Genomic DNA, 21,621 nt, shown 5'->3' with positions numbered 1-21,621 from the left:
TATACAATAGTCTAAAGAGTTTAATTTGGAAAACAACAATTGGTATGTGAACTATATAATAGCTTATATGGTTTGAAATAAGCTCTAATGAAATGTAATAATAAGTTCGATGTCTTTATGCAATATTAGGGATAGAATGGAAGTGTGACTGGCTATATACTTGGATGGCTAGCTACCATCTTTATGATTGTGATTCTTTATATGGATAATCACACGAACCAAGACTTCTTGAAGCCAATGTGATTGATTTTATTGCTTTATATGAGCCAATGAGCCTTATGGATATCACATAGGCATGTTCTTGCAAGCTTGAATTGCATGCACTTAGAGTTTACGAGTGCTAAAAAGAAAAAAAACCCAAAAAACTATCGAACAACTAAGATTTGTACACTTGCTACAACCTCTAGTAGTGCTAAATACTACTATAAACTACTTTCCCATACTATAAAGTCAAAAGCTCAAGTTCATATGGAAAACTTTTTTCAAAAAAATAAAGGTGAAAGATGAAATAGCAAATAACACATTTACAACATTGTTATAATACATTGACAAAAGAACCAACCATCATGTTGTGCAAGCAATGTGGGAGACTCATTTTTCCAACTTGAATTTGGCAAGATTAAGAGTGGTAATCACATGATCTAAAATAGCTTGTAAGGTGGGGGTTTTGGGATGTATGCAAATTGGGTAAATATATTAAAGTGTGGATGGGTAGAATACTTGGGCAATAGCTTAGCCCAAGCTCCCCCTTTTTGGCATTTGGTGACATTTTTTAAGACATTGAATATCTTTTCACATCTAAGAGAACAAGCCACCATCCTCCAAGAGAACTTACAAAGCTTCCACTATGAAATGATAGCTAACTTGAAATCCATCACTCTAATGCATACGTGCAATCATTTGTAAGAAATTTTCCATGAATAACTCCCTATTAATGTGATGTCTCCCTATGATGAAAAAAGTAAATCTTAGATTGATGTTTCAAATGTTCTTTAGGCATAGTTGAAAATCTCACCCATTAAAGGAAGGCAAACATACCTATTGAAAAAGTTTCATAAGATGAGTATTATAACATATTTGAACTATTGACCTTTAGACATGTCATGAAAACCAACATGAAAATAGGTTGGTCAGATAACACCCCACTTTGTGTTTTTATCTCCCTCTAGTACTGGACAACTATCATCTTAATGGTACCTGTTCTTTTTTCTAACTACTCTACCCTATAGACCCATGAAAGCTTGACCATCATCACACAAAGCAATAGTAGTCCCAAATATTCCCAATATGGCATGCAAGGAATTATGAAGAAACTACGATGCAATTCACGATAATTGGAAAACAATAGTCATATCATCAATGGTAGTCTAGGGAAGAACAAGACATTTGAAGAGTACATGATGTTTAAGAAATACAAGTAAGCAACATCTAATAGCAAAAGCATTCAACTTAGTATTGGGATAAATCTCATGCTTGGTCAAAAGCATAAACCTTAAAATTCTGCATAGTAATGTGTTAATGAGAATTGCACTCTCAACAATCCATTTAGAATCTGCACATACCTCATGTTCCTGATCTAAAACCAAGTCAAGAGGTCCAAATGTCCATGCAATTTTGAAGTTGAGAGTCCACATGTCCATGTGATTTGGAGTCTAACTATTGATGCATTAATGGTGGTAATTCAAGACCTTTTGCATCAGCTGATAACTACACACATTTTGAAGCACAACCACATGAAGAAAGGGGCCCTCCACCAAGAACTGCTAGCTCAAGTGGTAGTGAAATGGTGTAAGAAACCCAAGGTCAGTTCAATTCTCGCAAGAAGTGCACCACCTTATATGATGTATGGTGTAAGGAGTTAAATATGGATCCACTTGGGCAGTCATCAAGATGGCCATTGTAATGGGACCACCTGTAAAATTCCATGGTCAAGGGTTTGGGAGTCCCTTGAATACAAATATGGATTTAGGCCCCAACATTTAATCAATACAAAATCATTTAGTGTCTAAAAAGAGGCCCTCTATCCAAATACAAACAAAATCACATGGCTCAAGAAATACTGCTCAAGGACAAATGACACAAATCAAATCAAAATTACCACCACAAATGGAGCTTGAAAGCATGAGGCATGCAATGTGTAAAATTTCAAGACCACAATACCTTCCCAAGGGTAAACAATCAGCAATGACATGCCCAAGTACAAAAGCAAAGACTCAATACCACAAAACCATAAATACCGATATACAAACATGAACAGTTACAAACCACACCTAAAGTACAAGCAACATCAATGGTCATGACACAGTTATTATTAGGCATAAGCAAACACTAACTCCAATTTCAACAATGTTGCTTATTATTCGCTCCAGTGGGAAAAGCACTGTAGGTTGCATACATCAAAAAGAAAATGCATTGCTGCATAATCAGTGCTTAATATGATTGTGAAAAGCCAGAGCTTATACTTATTGCGTCTATATTTTCATACAACCATGTTGAATCGAAATGCTAGTTACAAGTCATCCAGCGATTATCACTGGCATCTTACAAATTAGAACCCATCTTGCATTCAAGACCTAATAATAAAGGTATACAAAACTGAGTTTTGATGCATAATGGACTACTGAATGATTCACAATAAGAATCTCTTAAAAGTCATAAATCAAAACACACCAATCCAGTAACTGTCCTGTTGTGGTAATCTCTCGCAAATCCTAATCTTAATGTGATTGGGGCACAATTAATAAAAGCACATTCAAATCAAGAGCTGCAGCAGCTGCATAATTCCATCACTATGTGTGTCCATTGCCTGTGTGTTTCCAGTTATATGATGTGTGAACACAATGATGGACATGCGTCCATTTGAAGAAGTACAGATGCATGGATGCCCACAGTGACCAGATTTGTATACGGAAACACTCTTTCTCCTGTTTACATACAACCATTTTCACAGAGGGTATACAACCACCTAGAATTACCTTGAGACTAAATTTACACATTATATACTCTCCTTATTTTCTCTATTTTTGCTCTACAAATTGGGCACGTCCTTGCATCACTTCGCCTGATTCTGCATGACAACCAGCATTCCATCAGTAAAAAGTTTATTACTTGTTTAAGTAATCCTAAGTGAGCACACTACCTTGTTTCAACAGCATGCCCGATTGAACAATTTCACAAAGTAGATATTTCTTTTTCACTAAAAGCCCTGATATAAGGCTTGAACAGTTTTCGGCAAATTTGTACCGTTGTGCACAAGCCAGGCAGGTTGCACAGTGGCCACAGGGGATAAAGAAGACGGACTTTGGAGCATCAAGGCATACGGTGCAAAGTTGTGCATCATACGAGTCTTCATTTTGAGGGCTGAATCTGTCAAGTTCATTGCAAGAAACCTCAGATAAGGAAAAGTCATCTGCTTCATCATCCTTGCCTGATAGCAGTGGACTTATGGAGTCATCACCACTGTCAACTCCCTGTTCTTCAGAGTACTGACCAGGTTTGTTTAAACATTTCAATAATGCTATAACAATAGAAAGCAAGCAGGCTGCAAAAAGAAAATTAAACTTCAATCATAGGTCTTCAACAATCCATCTCAGATAAAGCTTTTGTACATGCTAGCAATTAGACATCACAATAAAATTAGAGATACATGTCTAAACCCTTTGCTATGACGATGATTGAGTGTGCACACCTAAAATAGAGATGTAAGAAATCCACCGCACTCCATAAACCACATTGACTTCCCAACGATAAGTGGAATTCTGTACCAACCATTCAAGAGTATTAATTAACCCTGAAAACACATAGTTTAAAACTTTCATACTATTATAGACTGTTGCACAACATTCACAAACATACGCCTGGAAACTTGCACATGTATGGACACAGTGCGTATGTGCAAAAAGTATTATGTTACTTGCAAGAACATACACCTGCATAATTGCACATGTATGATATTTTTTTCGCCTTCTATTCTGCCAAGAAATGTGTGGCTAATTATACTGCTTAGGAAATTACAATGCAATACAAATGCTCAACAATGTAGCTGGAGCTTTCTGTAGATAAAAAACCACTCAGGGCAGTTTGGGAAGGATAGAGCATAGAAACCATGGATGAGGCATGTAGCACCATGGAGGGTGGCCATATCATGACCTGAAAAATAGCCATGGCCACCCAAGTGTGAATTACCAAAGTTCCCATCAGTGGCAAGAGTCACATTGTAGCTGCTCCCAACAGCCACAGAGGGAAAGCACACTGGACAGCGACAGCAGCATGCATTAAAATGTTCTCACCACTGAAAATCATCTGGCAGCATACCTTCCACGTGTGCCACCCAGTGAGGCTCCCAATGATCTCCCATATCTCTGATTGTAACATTGTAGGTGCCAATATCTTGCAGCTAGGCAAAGCCTCTAGGCCTACCATAGAAGATGGGCCAGCCTCAATGGTGAAGATTCTACCTTCTGTCCCTGCCTCGTACTGTAAATAGAGGCTTTGGCTGACTAACTGCCAGTAAAAGGTCCTCCAAGAGCACCCCAAGCTAGGTGCAACGTGATGGAGTAGGCAACAAACCCCTCTCCATACCAGCAACTCTACCTCTTGCATGACCATAGGCAATGCTTTGGAGTCTCTAGACGCTCCTGTGGATGGAGCTTGCAAACTCCATCCTATTACATCTAGGCCAACCAACTCTTGACTACTAGACCCCCATGTGCTACATACCATAGGTATTGTGCTAAGAAATGCACTTAGCCACTTAAACAGCCCCAAAACATGCTTATTTCAGGCTTATTTTAGCCAAAACCCTAAAACGGGGTGCGGATCGAGAAAGTTAAGTGGGAGAGGATCTAGAACCCTAATTTTCTATAAATTGGCAGCCAGCCCTCCACTCTTTCACAATCTCGTTTTTGCAGGTTTCAGGTGTTACCAGCTTGCTGCCCACACCCCGGTCATGGAGGACATCTCAGCCCTTGCTGTCCATCACTGTTCCCTACAGTCTGGCGCCTGTTTCCAGCCCTCCACACGCTGATTGCTGCTGTTTCTGCCTGGTGACTGGCTGCTGTTCATCTGCACTGCTGTTGCACAGCCTGCCACGCTAGCAAACTGCTACTTTTGCAGGCTCCAGCTGCCGCCCTGACAGTTTTCTCTCTCCTGTCTGCAGTCGCTGCAGTCTCTCTCTCTCTTGCAGGCTGTCCTGCCTGCGTTTTCAGTCTTTCTCTCTCCTACAGGCTCCGTTTTTAGTCATTCTCTCTCCTGCAAGCTGTCCTGCCTGCGTTTTCAGTCTCTCTCTCCTGCAGGCTCCGTTTTTAGTCTTTCTCTCCCCTGCAGGCTGTGCTGCCTGCATTTTTAGTCTTTCTCCTGCAGACTCCGTTTTTAGTCTTTCTCTCTCCTCACTGCTGTCTGCATTAGATCCAGCTTCTCATTGCTATATTTGCTGGTGTTCGATATCCAAAGGCTGCCTTGCTGCGATTCGGGATCCGTCCGGAGTACGACACACTCTCTAGCTAATTACCCTTGCCCTGATCCTAGAGATACAGGAGTTCGAGGTTCAGTATTCATTCACTGCATAGTGTGTTTGCTACATGAGCATCGTATTATTAGTAGTCATATCATTTCATTTATTCGCTACGTTCATTGTCTCTAAGTTACTCTAACCCTAATCCTAACTGTGTTCTTTTTATCAGTCTGTGCTTTGTCGTACAGTTTCTGTTTATGTTTCTATGTTAGGGTATTTTTCTCTACATGGTATCAGAGCCTGATACTCTCTGAGAAACCTAGGCCTTTGATCTGAAAGCTCTTCAAATGACTTCGAACACATCAACACCGATTCAGTCTCCAGATCAGCCTATCCCGAGAACCGAGCGAGAGTGGGCCGATCAGCTTGCTCCACAAAGTTCCGACATGGTGGGAGAAACATCTGAGTACATGGAAGAAAAGATAGGCAAGCTGACCTCTAAGGAATATAAACTGATCATAGCCTATCGACAAAAAAAGATCGAGGAGCTCGACCGAAGGATTGCACTTCAAGAAAAGCTTCTAAATGAAGATATGCATGGATTTCACTCTTCAGATGTTGCGCGTAAGTCTGATAATGTTGCAGGGCCATCGAGACCTCCATCAGGGATGGGCCCCCCCTCTTGGAGAGCAAGATCTAGAGTATGTTCCATTTTTTCAAACTCTTCCGTCCTCTCCGGTGCAAGGTACTTTTGATTCGTCTTTTGTGCCTTTTTCTTTTACCTCTTCTGTTTTGCAATATACTGGTAGAGATCATGTGGAAGAAAAAGTCCAGTCTGATGACTACGGAAAAGTTACTCTAGAGGACCAATTCTTGTATGTTAACACACGTCGAGGGGATTATAAGAAAAAGCCAGGTAGCTCTTCTTCTGTCATTCCTTCTTTTCCGTCTACTTCACATAATCAAAATGAATTTGGTGTTCCTTTCACTTCATTACATAGTGTATCATCATCTTCACAATTTCATTTTCAGTCTTTAAATGATAAAAATAAACAAAAAGAATCTGCTCCTCATACACCTCACTTTCAAAACCCACCCATCCCACCACATTCTTCCGCTACTTCACCACTTCCATTTACACCATTTACATTTCCATTTCAGACACCTCATGTCGCACTGCACATCACTCCAGGGGATTATGGAAACATAGGCATATCCTTTAGGACCTCATCCTTCCCTCAGCCGGGTGGTGTTCCACCTACCTCATACACACTTTCGGGATCATTGCAGCCTAGGTATCCCACTCAATCTCTCCCGAGTGTGGATCAGTTGCCTCCACAGTTTGCCTCCATGGCATTGCCTAGTGGACCTTCTGGTCATAATGTTGTGTCCCAGCCTTACTTTGGACAAGGCTACTGTGTCCCAGTGCCTCCGCCTACACCGGCATCTTATGGAAACATTCATGTTCCAGTGCCTCCGCATCAATCGGCACTTATTGGACACTCACAGCCTACTTCTGCCTACCCACCTCTTCCCCCTCCTTACTCTTATCAGACACTCTCACCTCCACTATCTTTCCCACCATCATCTTACTCCACCCACCTGACATCTCATGGTTCTAGCTCATCTTCTGCCAAGAATGCATTTAATGACAAGACTCGTTTTAACGGGTCAAACTTTACTACTTGGTCGAATTCGATGAGAAATGTCTTGATTCATAGAACCTATGGGATCTAGTGCAAAGGTTGAAACCCCAACCCGATCCCGTATTTATTATATACGAGGTCGTCCACTCATGGAAGGCTAGGAATGCCTCCGCTATTGTCGAGCTGATGTAGGGCTTATTGCCTGAGTTTCATTCTCAGCTTCAGCATTTTGACTTAGCGTCAGAGCGATGGACACACTTGACTGACCACTATGCGGCTCGAGATAGGACCCGTCGTATTAATCTTGACCATGAGCTTTAGCTTTTCTAAATCACTGACCGGGATGACTTGAAAGTCAAGTTGGCTGAGTATCGGCATCTCCTCGCTAAATTCTCCACTACGAGGACTCCCAAGTCCTCTGATGATCAGGTCACATTCTTCCAAATAAACTCCCCAAGAAATACTTCAATTTTGTGAAAGGAATAGTTTCAAGGCCTACCATGCCTACATTCTATGAATTTGAGTGTCAGTTGTTGCGTTATGCACAGTTGTTCGATCAGTTTCATATGAATTCCTCTTCAAAGGGGGCTCTTCTTGCTCATTCTTAGAAAGGGCAACAACGGAAGGGCAAACCAAACCAAATCTCCACTCAAAATCAAAATCAAACTCAAAAGCTAAACCAATCTGGGGATTCTCAAGGAAACTCTCGGTCACACCTGAAACCAAGGTGACAGAATGTACCTAAAAAGAATGTACCTAAAGGTGTCGATCAAAGACACGAGGCACAACACCAAAACCTAAGCCTCAGACCCCCGGCCCACAGTCGGGCAACCCCCAATAGGGGAGGCAGGGTGATGGCAAGGGGTAGTTCAAAGGTCAAACTCACATTGCCACCGCACAGCCATCTCAATCGACAACATTCTCAACTCCAGAGGGCTTGTCTGATTGGTCTGCAGACCCACATCGTCTCCGTAGAGACATCCGATGTGAGTCTCGTCCACATCTGTGAGTTCAAAGTTGCCTCCTGACGAGGATACTGTAGAGGCCCACTCGTCACAACCGAGCACTTTAGCTCCAATTACGGTTGTGGACAGTGGAGCTACGCATCACATGACTCCTATAGAGGACATTTTCCGTACTCGAGCCCCTGCAACTGGGCGGATCCATGTTGGAAACAACTCCTCAGTCAAGATTAAAGCTAAAGGTTGCGTCAGTTTTGCCACTGACAAGGGTCCAGATTTGGCTTCACTGGACAATGTATATCATGTCCCTCAGCTTGGGGTCAACTTGTTATCTGTTCAGTAGTATTCCATAGCTTCCAAGCCTTAGCCACATCTCGAAAGCCTATGCACAATGAGCATCTTTGGCATTTTTGCTTAGGGCATCTTGGTTATGACTCACTTTATGAGTTATCACGCCATGAGCTGGTTGAGGGCCTTCCACGCTTGAAGCTAGCTCGAGATATCTGTAAAGCCTGTCAGCTTGGGAAGCATCACAGTATCCCATTTCCTCAGCAGTCTACACATAGAGCTGAGGAGCCTCTTAGATTGATTCACATTGATCTTTGTGGGCTGACATCCACTGCCGCTTTCAACGGCGCGCTGTACTTCTTTTTGGTAGTGAATGATCATTCTCGATACATGCGGGTGTACTTCCTCAAGCATAAGTCAAATGCTTTCACATATTTTTCTGCTTCGGTGCTACTAGTTCATAACCAGATTGGTCGTCGTATGGGGTACATGAGGAGTGATAGCGATGATGAGTTTATCTCTCGCGAGTTTTTCGGAGTTTCTACAGAAGCATGGTATTTCTCGCCAGCTCACGACTACTAACTCCCCCTCTCAGAATGGAGTCGTAGAACGTAGGAACCGCACAGTCATGGAAATGGCACGCTCTATGATGTTCACAGCAAAGTTTCCTGAGCGCCTTTGGGTCAAGGCTGTTAACACGGTGTACATCCTCAACCATGCCCGACTACGGCTCTTCCTCAAAAGACCCCGTATGAGGCATTTTTTGACTCTGGGCCTGTTATTTTCCATTTCAGAGTCTTCGGGTATTATGCGTACACACACACACGTCTGATAACAAGATAGGAAAGCTTTCTCGCCGAGCTAATCTCCTTATTTTTGTGGGATATTCCTCTCAAGCGAAAGCCTATCATTTGTTTGATCCTCGGACAAACAATGTGATCGTTAGGTGGGATGTCGTCTTTGACGAGAGGGATATTGTGCAGTCTTCTGCACCAGATTCCGATCCGCTTCCTTCTTCCACATCATCACAAATCGTGCCTACTGAGCTTGGTCAACTCTCCGCTCCTGATATTCCCGCAGTTTCTTCACCTCCCAAGCCTCCTTTGCGAGACCCGTTACCTTGCTGGTACCAACAGACCATGTGGGATTTGGGGATCCTACCACCGGATTCCACTCCGGAGGGACCTAGAAGATATGCACGGCTTGCTCCTCAGGCATCATTTGCATCGCTGTTTACAGCTATTACATAGCTCATTCTGAGACGAACACCTGGCAGGAGGCTCTTCAACACCCTCAATGGCGAGAGACCATGTAAAGAAAGCTAGAGAGTATTGACTGAAATGAGACTTGGACATTGGTGGATCGTCCGAGCCACAAGAAAGTCATCAGGACAAAGTGGATTTTTCGGACAAAGCTAAAAGCTGATGGGACTTTAGATAAATACAAGGCTCGCCTTGTAGTGCAAGGGTTTCAACAGAAGCACGGCATTGATTATGAAGAGACCTTTGCCCCTACTACACTGTTGACTTCCTTTCGGTTGCTACTCGCGCTCGCCACTCACCACGGCTGGCCAATACATCATATGGATGTCAAGAGTGCCTTCCTGAACGGATACTTGGAGGAGGAAGTCTATGTAGAGCAGCCACCGGGCTTTCCCTCAAGGAACCCTAGGGAACAGTATTTTGCTTGCAGAAAGCTCTTTATGGGCTGAAGCAAGCGCCACGGTCTTGGTTCCATAGAATGGATGAGTTCTTACAGACTCACGGATACCATTCTACCCCTTACGACCCGAACTTATATGTTCAATCCACTCCAGAGGGGGTTCGCTATATCCTGCTATATGTTGATGACTTTCTCATCACAGGTTCAAATTCTGCTGCCATAGGGGAAATTAAGGCTAAGCTTAAAGCTACATTTGAAATGACAGACCTTAGTTTGTTGTCTTATTTTTTGGGGATGGAGGTAGTTCGTTCTGGAGGATGTATTTTTGTGTCACAATAGAAGTCCGCACTTCAGCTTGTGGAACAGTATACTTCAGATCAGACACGGCCAGTGGCCACGCCTATTGATCGTACTGTTCACTTGTCGAAGGATACCCTAGGACAACCCTTCGATGCATACACCTATCCTTCTATTGTAGAAAAACTTCTTAAGTTAATTCACACTAGGCCAGATTTAGTTTACTCAGTTAGCATACTCAATCAGTATTTCACAACACCTAGGATGTCACATTGGATTACATGTCTTCGTGTGTTGTATTATTTGCGGTGTACTTTTTCTTATGGCTTGACATATGATTCTGGTTTATGTTTGCAGGGGTACACTGATTCTGATTGGGCAGGAGATCTTGACACCCGACATTTCCATGGCGGCTACCTCTTTACCTTGGGCACGGCTCCCATTTCTTGGTCCAGCCGTAAGCAAGAGACGGTGGCGGCTTCCACGGCCGAGACTGAGTACTGGGCTCTCTTCGATGGCACCACCAGGGCCATCTATCTGAGGAGTTTACTGGCGGAGCTTCATTTTCCATGTGACTATCCCACAGTTGTCTACTATGGCAACCAGATTGCCATTGCCATTGCCCTTGCGGGCAATCCGATCATCACACCACGGACAAGGCATGTGAGAGTCCACTTTCACTTTTCCAGAGAGCAGGTTGCGCTAGGCAATATTCGCCTAGAGTTTGTGCCTTGCTACGATTCGGAATCCGTTCGGAATACGACACACTCTCCAGCTCATTACCCCTATCCCAATCCTAGAGGTGCAGGAGTTCAAGATTCAGTATTCATTCACTGCATAGTGTGTTTACTGCATGAGCATCGTATTATTAGTAGTCATATCATTTCATTTATTCACTGTGTTCATTGTCTTTGTGTTACTATAACCCTAACCCTAACCCTAACTGTGTTCTTTTTATCAGTCTGTGTTTTGTCGTACGGTTTCTATTTATGTTTCTGTGTTAAGGTATTTTTCTTTACAATAGTAAGTTCAAGACTCTCCTCGGCTGCCAACAATTCAATACTTCTCTAGATGGAGCTTGCAAACTCCATCCTATTACATCTAGGCCTTGACTACTAGACCCCAATATGCTACATACCATAGGAATTTCAAGACTGTCCTCAGCTACCAACAATTCCCTAGTCATTGCCAAAAGGTCTGACGAAAAGCATCTGTAATGCTATGCTTTGCCCAATGTCAATTGTGTGATGGGACCTACTCCATGTCCCTGGAGGAGAAGTTTCTAGATCGGGCTACTTAGAGTGATCTGTTAGACCACTATCTTCCCTAAAGGGCTTGGCTTTGGTACTCTATGCCAATAATCCCCAAACCGCCTTCCAAATGATAATGGATGTCGATATTCTAGGCCACCTTAGCTTTGAAGTCCTTGGACCGTCGATCTAAGCTATACCACAAGTAATTTTGAACTAAGAAATCTAATTGAACAAACACAAGATGGAGAGGAACAGCAACAAGAGGCTATAAACCAGCTTGGCACCAATAGAACCTGATTGACCATTAGAGCCCTGCAAGCAAGGGAGAGATGGGCTGTGCTCTAGTAGGCCTAATTCCACCAAATGGAGTCAAGCAAGGACCAACTATTTGTGAAGAAGAGTATGGAGGCACCACTAGGGTTTACACTAAGGAAACACATAGTGTACGACCACAATAGAAGCACAACGAGACAATCAGAGGCACAAAAAGCAGAACTCAAACCCTAAACGAAGAACTCAAAACTCAAACACAAAAAGAAGAAGGGAGAGAAAGAACACAACTCTAAATATAAATGCTATAAATGAATGTAAGAGTGTAAAGTGTCCCCAAGGGCAGAGCAATTTGTTGAAGAGTGATGTCCACCGAAGATGAACCCCAAGCCTATAATCACCAATTGGAGTGTAGGGTGAAGAGGATGCAGCAAGACACAAGTGTCAACAGAGCCTAGAGCACCAAACACAAGCACGATAGGTGTGAAAGAGGGCTGGCAGCTATCACTTGATATGGAGGATGCTCTTCCTTGAAGAAGGAATTGTCACCTAATGTGGAGGACACCAAATTCTGTAGGGACTGGTTAGGCACAGAGATCGAGACACACAGTCGTTATGCGCAGTGAGAGACAGAGCGAGTGAATAGAGCAGAGTAGGGAGTGAGCACGTTTGTAGGTACAATGACGAGTATACCTTTAGGCTTTTAGATAGATATATATGTGTAAGTACAAGTGCTAAGGATGCATTTGCACCCGAGCACATTTAAAAGCACGAGGCCTTTATTCCCAATAATCTCCCACCCAAAGGCAATGTGCCTGAAGAGAATAAAAGAATCAGCTAAGTCTAAGTATGTACAAAGCTGAAATACATATATCTATCCAACTCCCATTATCTGTCGGCAATAAGCAAACCACTCTCTTGGAAGACCCTTCTTGAGAAGGTCTGCACAATTATCATATGTATGTACTTTGAGAAGCTCAATGCTCTTGTTGTCAAGTACATCTCTAATGAAGTGGTACTTCACCTGTATGTACTTTGTCTTTGCATAAAAGACAAGATTCTGTGCTAGCATGATAGCACTCTGACTATCACAATGGAGAACAAGTAACTCTAAGATGCCAAGCTCTCCCACCAAACATGAAAGCCATAAAGTCTCCTTGCATACCTCAGTGGGAGCCACATACTCTGCCTCTGTAGTAGACAATGCAACACACTTTTGTAGCCTAGAGATCCAAGAGACTGCTCCTCCTGTGAAAGTAAACACATACCCAGAAGTGGACTTCCTGCAATCCGCATGACCAGCATAGTCTGTATCCGTAAAGCCAACAACAAATGCCTTTTGCTTTCCAAAGCAGATGCACAACTCTTTTGTGCCTTTGAGGTATCTCATAATACCTTTCACGTCATCCCAATGCTTCTTGCCAAGGGTTGCCATGTATCTACTAACCACTCCCATTGCAAAGGCAATGTCAGGACGTATAGCAACCATAGCATACATCAAACTACCAACGACTGAAGCATATGGTATCTTGGCCATTTCAGCCTTCTCATCATCAGATGTAGAGTTGTCCTCTACCCTAAGTTTCACATATGGAGGCAATGGAACCCCAATTGTTCTCCCTCCCTCAATATTGAAACGCTGCAAAACTTTGGAGATATACTCGTGCTGAGATAGATAGAGTAAGCCTTTTGATCTATCTCTCAGTATTTGCATGCCAAGAATGTGATTTGCATCACCAAGATCCTTCATGTCAAAGCTGCCATGAAAACTTTGCTTCAATGAATCCAAGGCATGAGTATCCCTGCCAGCAATCAGCATGTCATCAACATACAAAAACAAGATAATCAGGCTGCCATCTGCTGCCTTCTCGGTGTATAAACAGTGATCCACTTGACTTCTATGAAAGCCTTAGGACTGCATAAATGTATCAAACTTATGATACCATTCTCATGGTGCTTGTTTCAACCCATACAAACTCCTTTTGAGTTACACATTTTTTCTTTCCCTTGTTCAACAAACCCTTCAGGCTGTTGCATATATATGTCTTCATACAGATCACCATGTTAAAACGCAGTCTTTACATCCATCTGTATGGGCTCCATATCCTCAATTGCAACCAAGCCCAAAATGGTTCTCAATGTAGTCATCTTGACTACAGGAGAGAAAATCTCCTCAAAGTCAATTCCATGCTCCTACTCATACCCCTTTGCAACCAATCTTGCTTTGTACTTTGGTAAGGAACCAGAAGTGACCATCTTGTAAACCCATTTGCATGGAAGGGTTTTCTGCCCTTTAGGCAACTGCACCAAGTCCCAAGTGCCATTTTTTTCAAGAGATTCTATCTCTTACAACATGGCTTTAGACCATTTCTTGCCGTCCTGTTTGTCCATTGCTTCCTTAAAACAAGACGGTTCACCACGGTCTGTCAACATGACATAATCAGCCTCGTTGTTTGCACCAGGAACAAATCTGTCAGGTTGTCTAGTAGCCCTAGACGATCTCCTAACCCAATGGTCATTGTTTGCTGGCTGTTCCTGCAAATTTTCATTTTCAGCATGCTGTCCTGGCATTTCAGCCTGCAAATCAGCATTGACAGCTTGCTATCCTGGCTGTTCCTGCACATGTAATGACTCATTTTCACGAGCAATAGCTGGCTGATCATTTCCAGCATCATTTCCTGCATTTACGGGTTCATTTGCAGTAGGTATTTGCTGCTGTACAGCGGGCACATTTTGCTGTCCAAAAGGTACGAACCTCCTCAGTATTTTCGGATTGTTTATGCATGAGATCTTCCCGGAAGATAACGTCATTGCTGCGTACTACTTTCCTTTTCTCGGGATCCCACAATTTATACCCCGTTTCACCCTCGTCACCATATCTTAGAAAAATGCATTTACAGGACTTTGGCTCAAGTTTGCTGCGTTCTTTACGAATGTGCAAAAAAGCCTCGCAACCAAACACTTTCAAGTGAGCATATGAAGGTGGCTTGCCCGACCATGATTCTTGGGGAACTCCCCCCACCCCTGCCCCCCCAAGGACCTATTTGGTGACCGATTAATTAAGTGAACAGATGTCATAACAACCTCTACCCAAAAACCATGGGGTAATGCAACATGAGACAGCATTGTACGGACCTTATCCTGTATGGTCCGATTCATACGCTCTGCAACTCCATTTTGGGCAGATTATGAGGGGCAGGGAGCTCTCTCTTTATCCCTTTGCTGTCACAAAATGTTTGAAAAGCCTTGGATACATATTCCCCACCATTGTCAGAGTGAAGATACTTAAGTGTCTTATCTGTCTAATTTTCAGCCAATGCCAAGAATTTTTTAAACTTGTCAAGCACTTCATCCTTGCTACAAATAGGGTAAACCCATACTTTTCGTGTAGCATCATCGACAAAGATAACAAAAGATTTCTTTCCCCCTAAAGATAATCCTGGCATTTGACATACATTCGAATGTACTAACTCTAGAGGAGAAGATTTCAAAGAAATAGACTTTTTGTGAGACGTTTATGCATGTGTGCCATAAATACAATGATCACAATGCTTAAAATCAACATAACGAAGACAAGGCAAGTAACCCAAATGAGAAAGCACTTTCAATCATGTTTGACTCATGTGTCCCAACCGGCCATGTCACAAAGAAACGCTTGGCTGCTCAGTCATGGCAACAACATGGTCACACACACTAGATACATGAAGTGGATACAAAGTATCACTCTTGCAACCTCTGGCAATCACTCTTGATCCCTTATAGATCTTCCATTTTCCATCACCAAAAGTGGTATGAAAACCATCATCATCTGGCTGCCTTGTGCTAATCAGGCTCTTCTTGAGTTGAGGTACATGCCATACATGCTGAAGTGTAAAGAGAGAGCCATGCTGAAACTGTAATTGCACACTGCCAATACCTGCAATCTTACATGCATAGTTGTCCCCAAGATGGACAACACCATATCGACCCCCTGTATAGGTGGAGAACCAATCACGATAAGGGGTGACATGAAAGAAAGCACTTGAATCAAGAATCCAAGTATGCATGTCATCATCTGTATCTGCAAGTAAAGCATGTGCACCAAAGTGTGAAGAGACAAAGAGTACATCACTCCCACTATCACTGTCATGCATGGCTACATTCACCTCTTCAATTTTTACACTGCTCTTCTTCGGCTAACTGTCCTTCCTCTCTTCCTTGCTATCATCTGTCTTCCCCTCCTTTTCCTTTCTCTTTCTTCCATTCGTAGCAATCACTTTTAAAGTGACCCTTCTTGCCACAATGATGACATTCAACATCTTTGCCACGTGATTTACTGCATCCCTTGCTATCATATTTGCCCTTTTGTTGTGATCTACCCCTAGTATGCAAAGCATTGGAAGACTTACTGGATGCATTAATCTACCAATTCATTTCTTTGATAAGTAGAGCACTTTCTACATCAGCATACAAAAGAATCACATTAGAATTGCTCATAACAGTCCTGAATGTATCCCAACTCTCTAGTAGAGTGCAAAGCAAGAAATTAGCCTTAAATTCCTCATCAATCATGAACTTCAAGGCAACCAGCTGGCTAAAAATAAAGATAAACTCACTCAAGCGAGTAGACATTGTTGTACCCTCTTTCATACGAAAATCCATAAGCTTTTTCAGCCAATACAATTTGCTTGCAGCACTCTTCTGTGCATACAATTCTTCCAGTCTAGTCCATATAGCATATGCAGAATCCAAACTTTCAATGTTGAACAGCAAGGCATCAAAAATCGATAGCTCTATGGTTCAGCGTGCAAGCTCATTTAACTCATCCCAATCGTCCTGTTCCATGTCCGCGGGCTTTGCCCCTTTGGTTTTGATCGCCTTTACTTGCTTCTTTTGCAACAGGATATTGTAGCACTGCTTTTGCCAAACTGCAAAGTTATGTGCACCTTCAAGCTTCTTTATGTACATCAGATTACTGCTGTCATTGCTGCCAGCCATGATTTTCAGCCCAAATGTGACCAAAAAACAGCAAATGTAGGCCCAAAACTGTTACCCAAGTGACCAAGGTACAAATAAGTACCAATCAGCAATAAGTGACCACGCACAAGCACAGATTTCAGATCTGTAATTAAATTTTCAAAAGCACCAAACCATGTGCTACAACATTCCACAACTGATCACAGCTGTTCCAAGGGCATATGCATCACGTTACATGAGAAATCCCAAATTTTAGCTGCAATTTCGGTTGTACATGTACCCATGGGCATAAAATTTGACACGAACGGCCAAAAGCCCCAAAATTTTGTGCTCAAAGCATCAAACACACATCTGCATTTTCTCTGTTATGCATAGAACACGCAAATTTTTCCCAAATAGAGCAATTTCAGCAAAACCCCCAAATCTCTCCAAGTGTTGATGCCCAAATTGCGTGGAATGCAACCTGCATGTACATAAAATGACCAAATGGTACACAGATTTTGCCCAAACTGTAAAAGCCCCAAATTGCACGGGGTCCAATGTGCATCAATGTTGAGAAATTGGGTAAATTTCAGCACAATTTATGAATGTACATTAAAAGCCCCAAATGTCGGGGACAAAATGTCACAAATTCCTACAATTTCTGAGAGAAATTTGCTTGTCCTACATCAAATTCCCCAAATCTAGAAAAAACCCCAAATTTTATGGCCAAGATTGCACAGTTTTCAGTGAAATTGACTCATCCAAGAAAAAATCTCACTTGCATTTGAGAATCCCTCAAAATTTTATGAGGCATGCGCATTCAATGTCAGCAATTTTTGGTCCAGAGAACACTGCAATGTGTGTCGGGCACAAATTTGGGAAAACCCCCAAATTTCAAGACACAGATTCGCACTCTATGCTTGTAGGTGTGAACACCTGGCAAAGGGAAAAAAAATTTAGAATAATTAAATTTTAAAAAAATGTCATTGACTCGCTCCCCATGGTCCGTGCAGCCCGCTCATCGCCCATGTAGCCTGGCACCCTGTCCCCTTTGCGCGAGAGCCTGGTGTTGCGTCAATCAGCAGTCGCCTCCAGTCATTCGTCAACGCTGCAGTCGTCAGCTACCATCTCATCGGCAACCTGAACCTCTCGTCGTCAACTCGTCTGCAACGTCGCCTTTTGCAGGATGTTAACCGTGACCAGTCTACCGCCTTTTTACCCATTACCCGTTTGCTAGTCGTCGCCCCACTCGCGAGTCAACAATCGTCTGTGCGTCAGGCATCCATTACACCTGTACCTGACCAATCGCTTGGCACGTCATGACTGCTGCTGCCCTTCGCACTTCTGCACCAATTGACTGTCTCCTTCACTCGTCGAGTCTGCCTAGGACTCCCACAACACTTGAGCTATCTCTTGCCAGTTCTGGTGCCAGTTTGTAGGGACCGGTTAGGCACGGAGACCAAGACAGACAGTCGTTACGCAGAGTGAGAGACAAAGAGAGTGAGATAGTGCAGAGTAGAGAGTGAGCACGTTTGTAGGTACAATGACGAGTATACCTTTACGTTTTTAGATAGATTTATATGTGTAAGTACAAGTGCTAAGGGTGCGTTCACACCCAAGCACATTTAAAGGCATGAGGCCTTTGTTCCCAACAAATGCAAGCTGTAGATGCCATTGCCAATGTAAGGCAGCTCCAATCACACGCAAAGGAGAATTAGAAATTTGTCACCAATGCTAATGGAGGAGCATTGAATGCAAAGGAAGATGTGGCAGCAATCGCTAGGGCTGGACAGCCATGTGTGTGGACTAACGGCTGAAATCTGCACCCAAGGATGAGAAACCTTCACAAAAAGGGATTAAGATTGAATGGGAGTAACCTGTCTATTTATAGATGAGGATGGACCCCTCCCGAATTAGGGTTTCACTGAATTCTCTCAAATTGAAGGATGCAAGAGGAAGTACTCAAGTAGTGTGTGCGTCAATCGAGGTGTATTCAACAGTGCAGAGAGAGTGGAGATTCGAGACATGGGTGTGTACCACTGTGGTATACATAAAGAATAAAAGAATGTATTTATAATTATAGTACAGTACACTTGACAAAGAAGAGATAGAAGATGAAGACATTAACATGGCAGAGGATACTTCTTCTAACACTGCAGATCCATAAGACTTTGGCACATGCCGGAGGATGTGCAGGTTAGGAAGGGGTGGATGTCATGGGATTTTATGTTTATAGTGTGAAAAATGGAGATGCTGTAAATCATGTAGGTCTATATACTTGGTCTACAGGAGCTTCACGACAAGTTACAAGACGTAATGTGATGACTCTTTAAGTTCATTTTGCTTAGATGTCACTTAGTTCAACAAGTCTACTAGGTTTGAGCACGGGACATGGTATATGCCTTTGTTAGTGACTTAGGTAACTTAAGTATGCTATGTGAAACTTTGGAATTATGTGGGAGAGAATAGGGCCTTCAGCATGAAATGCGCCGCAAATCATAGGTGTGGGCTACAGGGAGAGTGCTGGACCATAGGAGGAGCTTCCAAGGGCATGCAAACGAAGCTGAACTCAAGGAGGAACGGGCAAGATTAAGGGGAGGAAGGTAAAGTGTATCTTTGGCCATGCATTTTGGGAGAGAGGAAGAGAGCTATGGTGCTATCCTGAATAGGGAAGAACAGGGAATCCATGACTAGCAAGGTCACTTATTGCTTCATCTTCATTCTCAGAGCTTTTCTTGATGCCTAGAGCTTGGTTCTTGCTCTCGGGATCTAGTGTACACTTGGGACAGCCAAAGGTGTGATTTTTCTTGGTCTATGGGCTGTTTTGGACTGTTCAAAACTGTCACAAACAGGGCAGCCCACAGTCCACTCAATTTGGGAGAGCTTGCAAGTGATCTAAGTGAATATATGTATTGGATATGGTCCCTAAACAGCAGGGCAACCTTGGGCATTCATTAGAGAGGCTTATGATTGGATTTGTATGCATTTTGGAGCCTTGATTGAAGGCTGGAATACACAGTTATTGTCAGGGCTGAGGTGTTTCTTTAGCTTTGACGGGGATTTGACAAGAGCACTTGATATATGTTTTGGCTGTAGTGGCTTCTACCACTACTAGTTTGAAGTTTGCATGTAAATTTGAGGTGAATATCTATAGAAGTCAATGGATACCAACAGCATGAATCATGGATTATGATCAAGGATTATGTTAAGTATTTGTGTATGAGTTGGGCTATTGTCTTAGTGTGTCTTGAGCATTCACCCACCCTTATTTGGATGTATTTGGTTATGAGCTATGATTATGAGCTGATGTCTTCCATGTATGACAGGATGCTGAAATAAATTGACAGGTTTCACCTCTAACAACTTCTTCTACATCTTCTATTTCTTCAAACCCCTAAATCTCCCTTCACCCTATTGTGTCTTACCCCCGTGGTAGACTTTCGACCCCAAATGCTCCGACAACGTGTCGTTATTCACTCATGCTACTAGTGGTGGGGCTTCTACTTCAACATCTCACCGGCTATCTGTGGTAATCATGGGGCCCTTAGGTGCTACACAACGCATGGGAGTGGCTCAAGAGACACTCCTACTGCGGCACATGAGAATACACCTATCACTACCTCTTGTATAGAGCTTAGGGAGCCCGAGTATGATGAGGAGGGCAATGTAATTAGTAAAGGTGATTTTGTTGAGGAGGGTGATGACTCCCCGAGTGCCAGCAAGGATGCTTTTTACTCCAATGCCGAGAGAAATATGAGTACTTAGACCTTAGAGTCTATGTCATATGAGATTGATGATCTTCATCATATCATACATAATCCTTTTTTTTTTTTCCTTTTTTGTATCAGATTGCCATTTGGCTCATAATAAAGTTGGTTTATCGTTTCATACTATACTCTTGAGTCTTGAGTCTTATTTCAACTCTCTTTTGTACTTAGTTTTGAGTAAAGTCTCTAAATGTATGTTTAAAGTCCAAATATTAAGTATAGACTTTAAATTATATGTTTTAAAAATTATCGAACATAGATTCAAGATCTATTAGTCCGATTAGTACCCTACAATACTAATCAAACGCCATCAAACTTGACAACCCCACAACCTAAGTAAACCAAAATGAGTAGTGGGTGACATTGCCAAAAGTTACATGAAGTAATGTTGGATAGGTACTTGTTAATCCCTAGTGTCAATTTGAACATTCGGACTAGGCATTAATTAATTACTTAATGCTAGTTCTAGGGAAATTAACATCGGAACAATTAAATGTTTCATGGGGCTAGCACATAAAATGAGATTGCGCACTAGGCAATTCTTGGGCAAGATAAATTGGATAATTAATTAATTTTCAAAGGTTATATTATCTAATTACTTAATGCTCTAAAATACAATCAAAAGGCTGTTAAGTAGCAAACTTTCCCATGCAAGCTAGGGGAAAGGTTATGGGAACTGGCTAAGGCTCATTCCATTCATTTTGAAGATGGTGAATGTATGGTAACCACAAAACACACTTCATTTTTGGCGCTAAAACACGAAATGCCTTAAACACTTGAAATGTTTCACTGAAACACGAAATTAATTAATTCTTGTTCTAGGCCGATTAATGTTGGAAAAATTAAATGCTTCATGGGGGTTAGCACGTTAAAGGAGATTACTCCACAGTAGTCATGTGCTAGATACTTTAGATAATAGGAGAGCAAACAGCTCTTGCACACATATACAAATCCTCTGTTTGGTGGTTTATGTGTTTTATCAATGACAAGACGTACGATGGATTAGTGTGATCACCTTTTTGGTCTCATAGGTCATTTTTGCCTTCAATAGATGCCAAAATGACTACCTACCTACCTCCCTCCCTC

The 21,621-nt window shown here is 42.4% G+C and overlaps 1 protein-coding gene across 5 annotated transcripts in view; it reads right to left on the bottom strand.

Annotated features, from left to right (window-relative positions):
- Nucleotides 1-2,625: 2,625 nt before the first annotated feature.
- The window catches only part of APD2 (RING/U-box superfamily protein), a 62,837-nt gene continuing 43,841 nt past the window's right edge, over nucleotides 2,626-21,621 (bottom strand). For 2 of the 5 annotated variants that reach the window (XM_087678446.1, XM_087678448.1), the window contains exons 10-12: nucleotides 3,689-3,758; nucleotides 3,140-3,541; nucleotides 2,626-3,067 (exon numbers count right to left, since the gene is read on the bottom strand). In XM_087678446.1, the coding sequence (XP_087534572.1) occupies nucleotides 3,018-3,067; nucleotides 3,140-3,541; nucleotides 3,689-3,758 (522 nt within the window). In that variant the 3' untranslated portion in view covers nucleotides 2,626-3,017. The remainder of the gene's footprint in view (nucleotides 3,068-3,139; nucleotides 3,542-3,688; nucleotides 3,759-21,621) is intronic. The other 3 variants (XR_015690944.1, XM_087678447.1, XM_087678449.1) reach the window with 3 other exon arrangements.

The sequence above is a fragment of the Lygodium microphyllum genome, chromosome 5 (assembly GCF_053477565.2).
Source record: "Lygodium microphyllum isolate KBCC chromosome 5, Lygodium_microphyllum_v1.1.10, whole genome shotgun sequence".
Classification (NCBI taxonomy): Eukaryota; Viridiplantae; Streptophyta; class Polypodiopsida; order Schizaeales; family Lygodiaceae; genus Lygodium; species Lygodium microphyllum.
The sequence above is the reverse complement of the archived record's forward strand: the minus strand, read 5'-3'. Positions and strand labels throughout refer to the sequence as shown.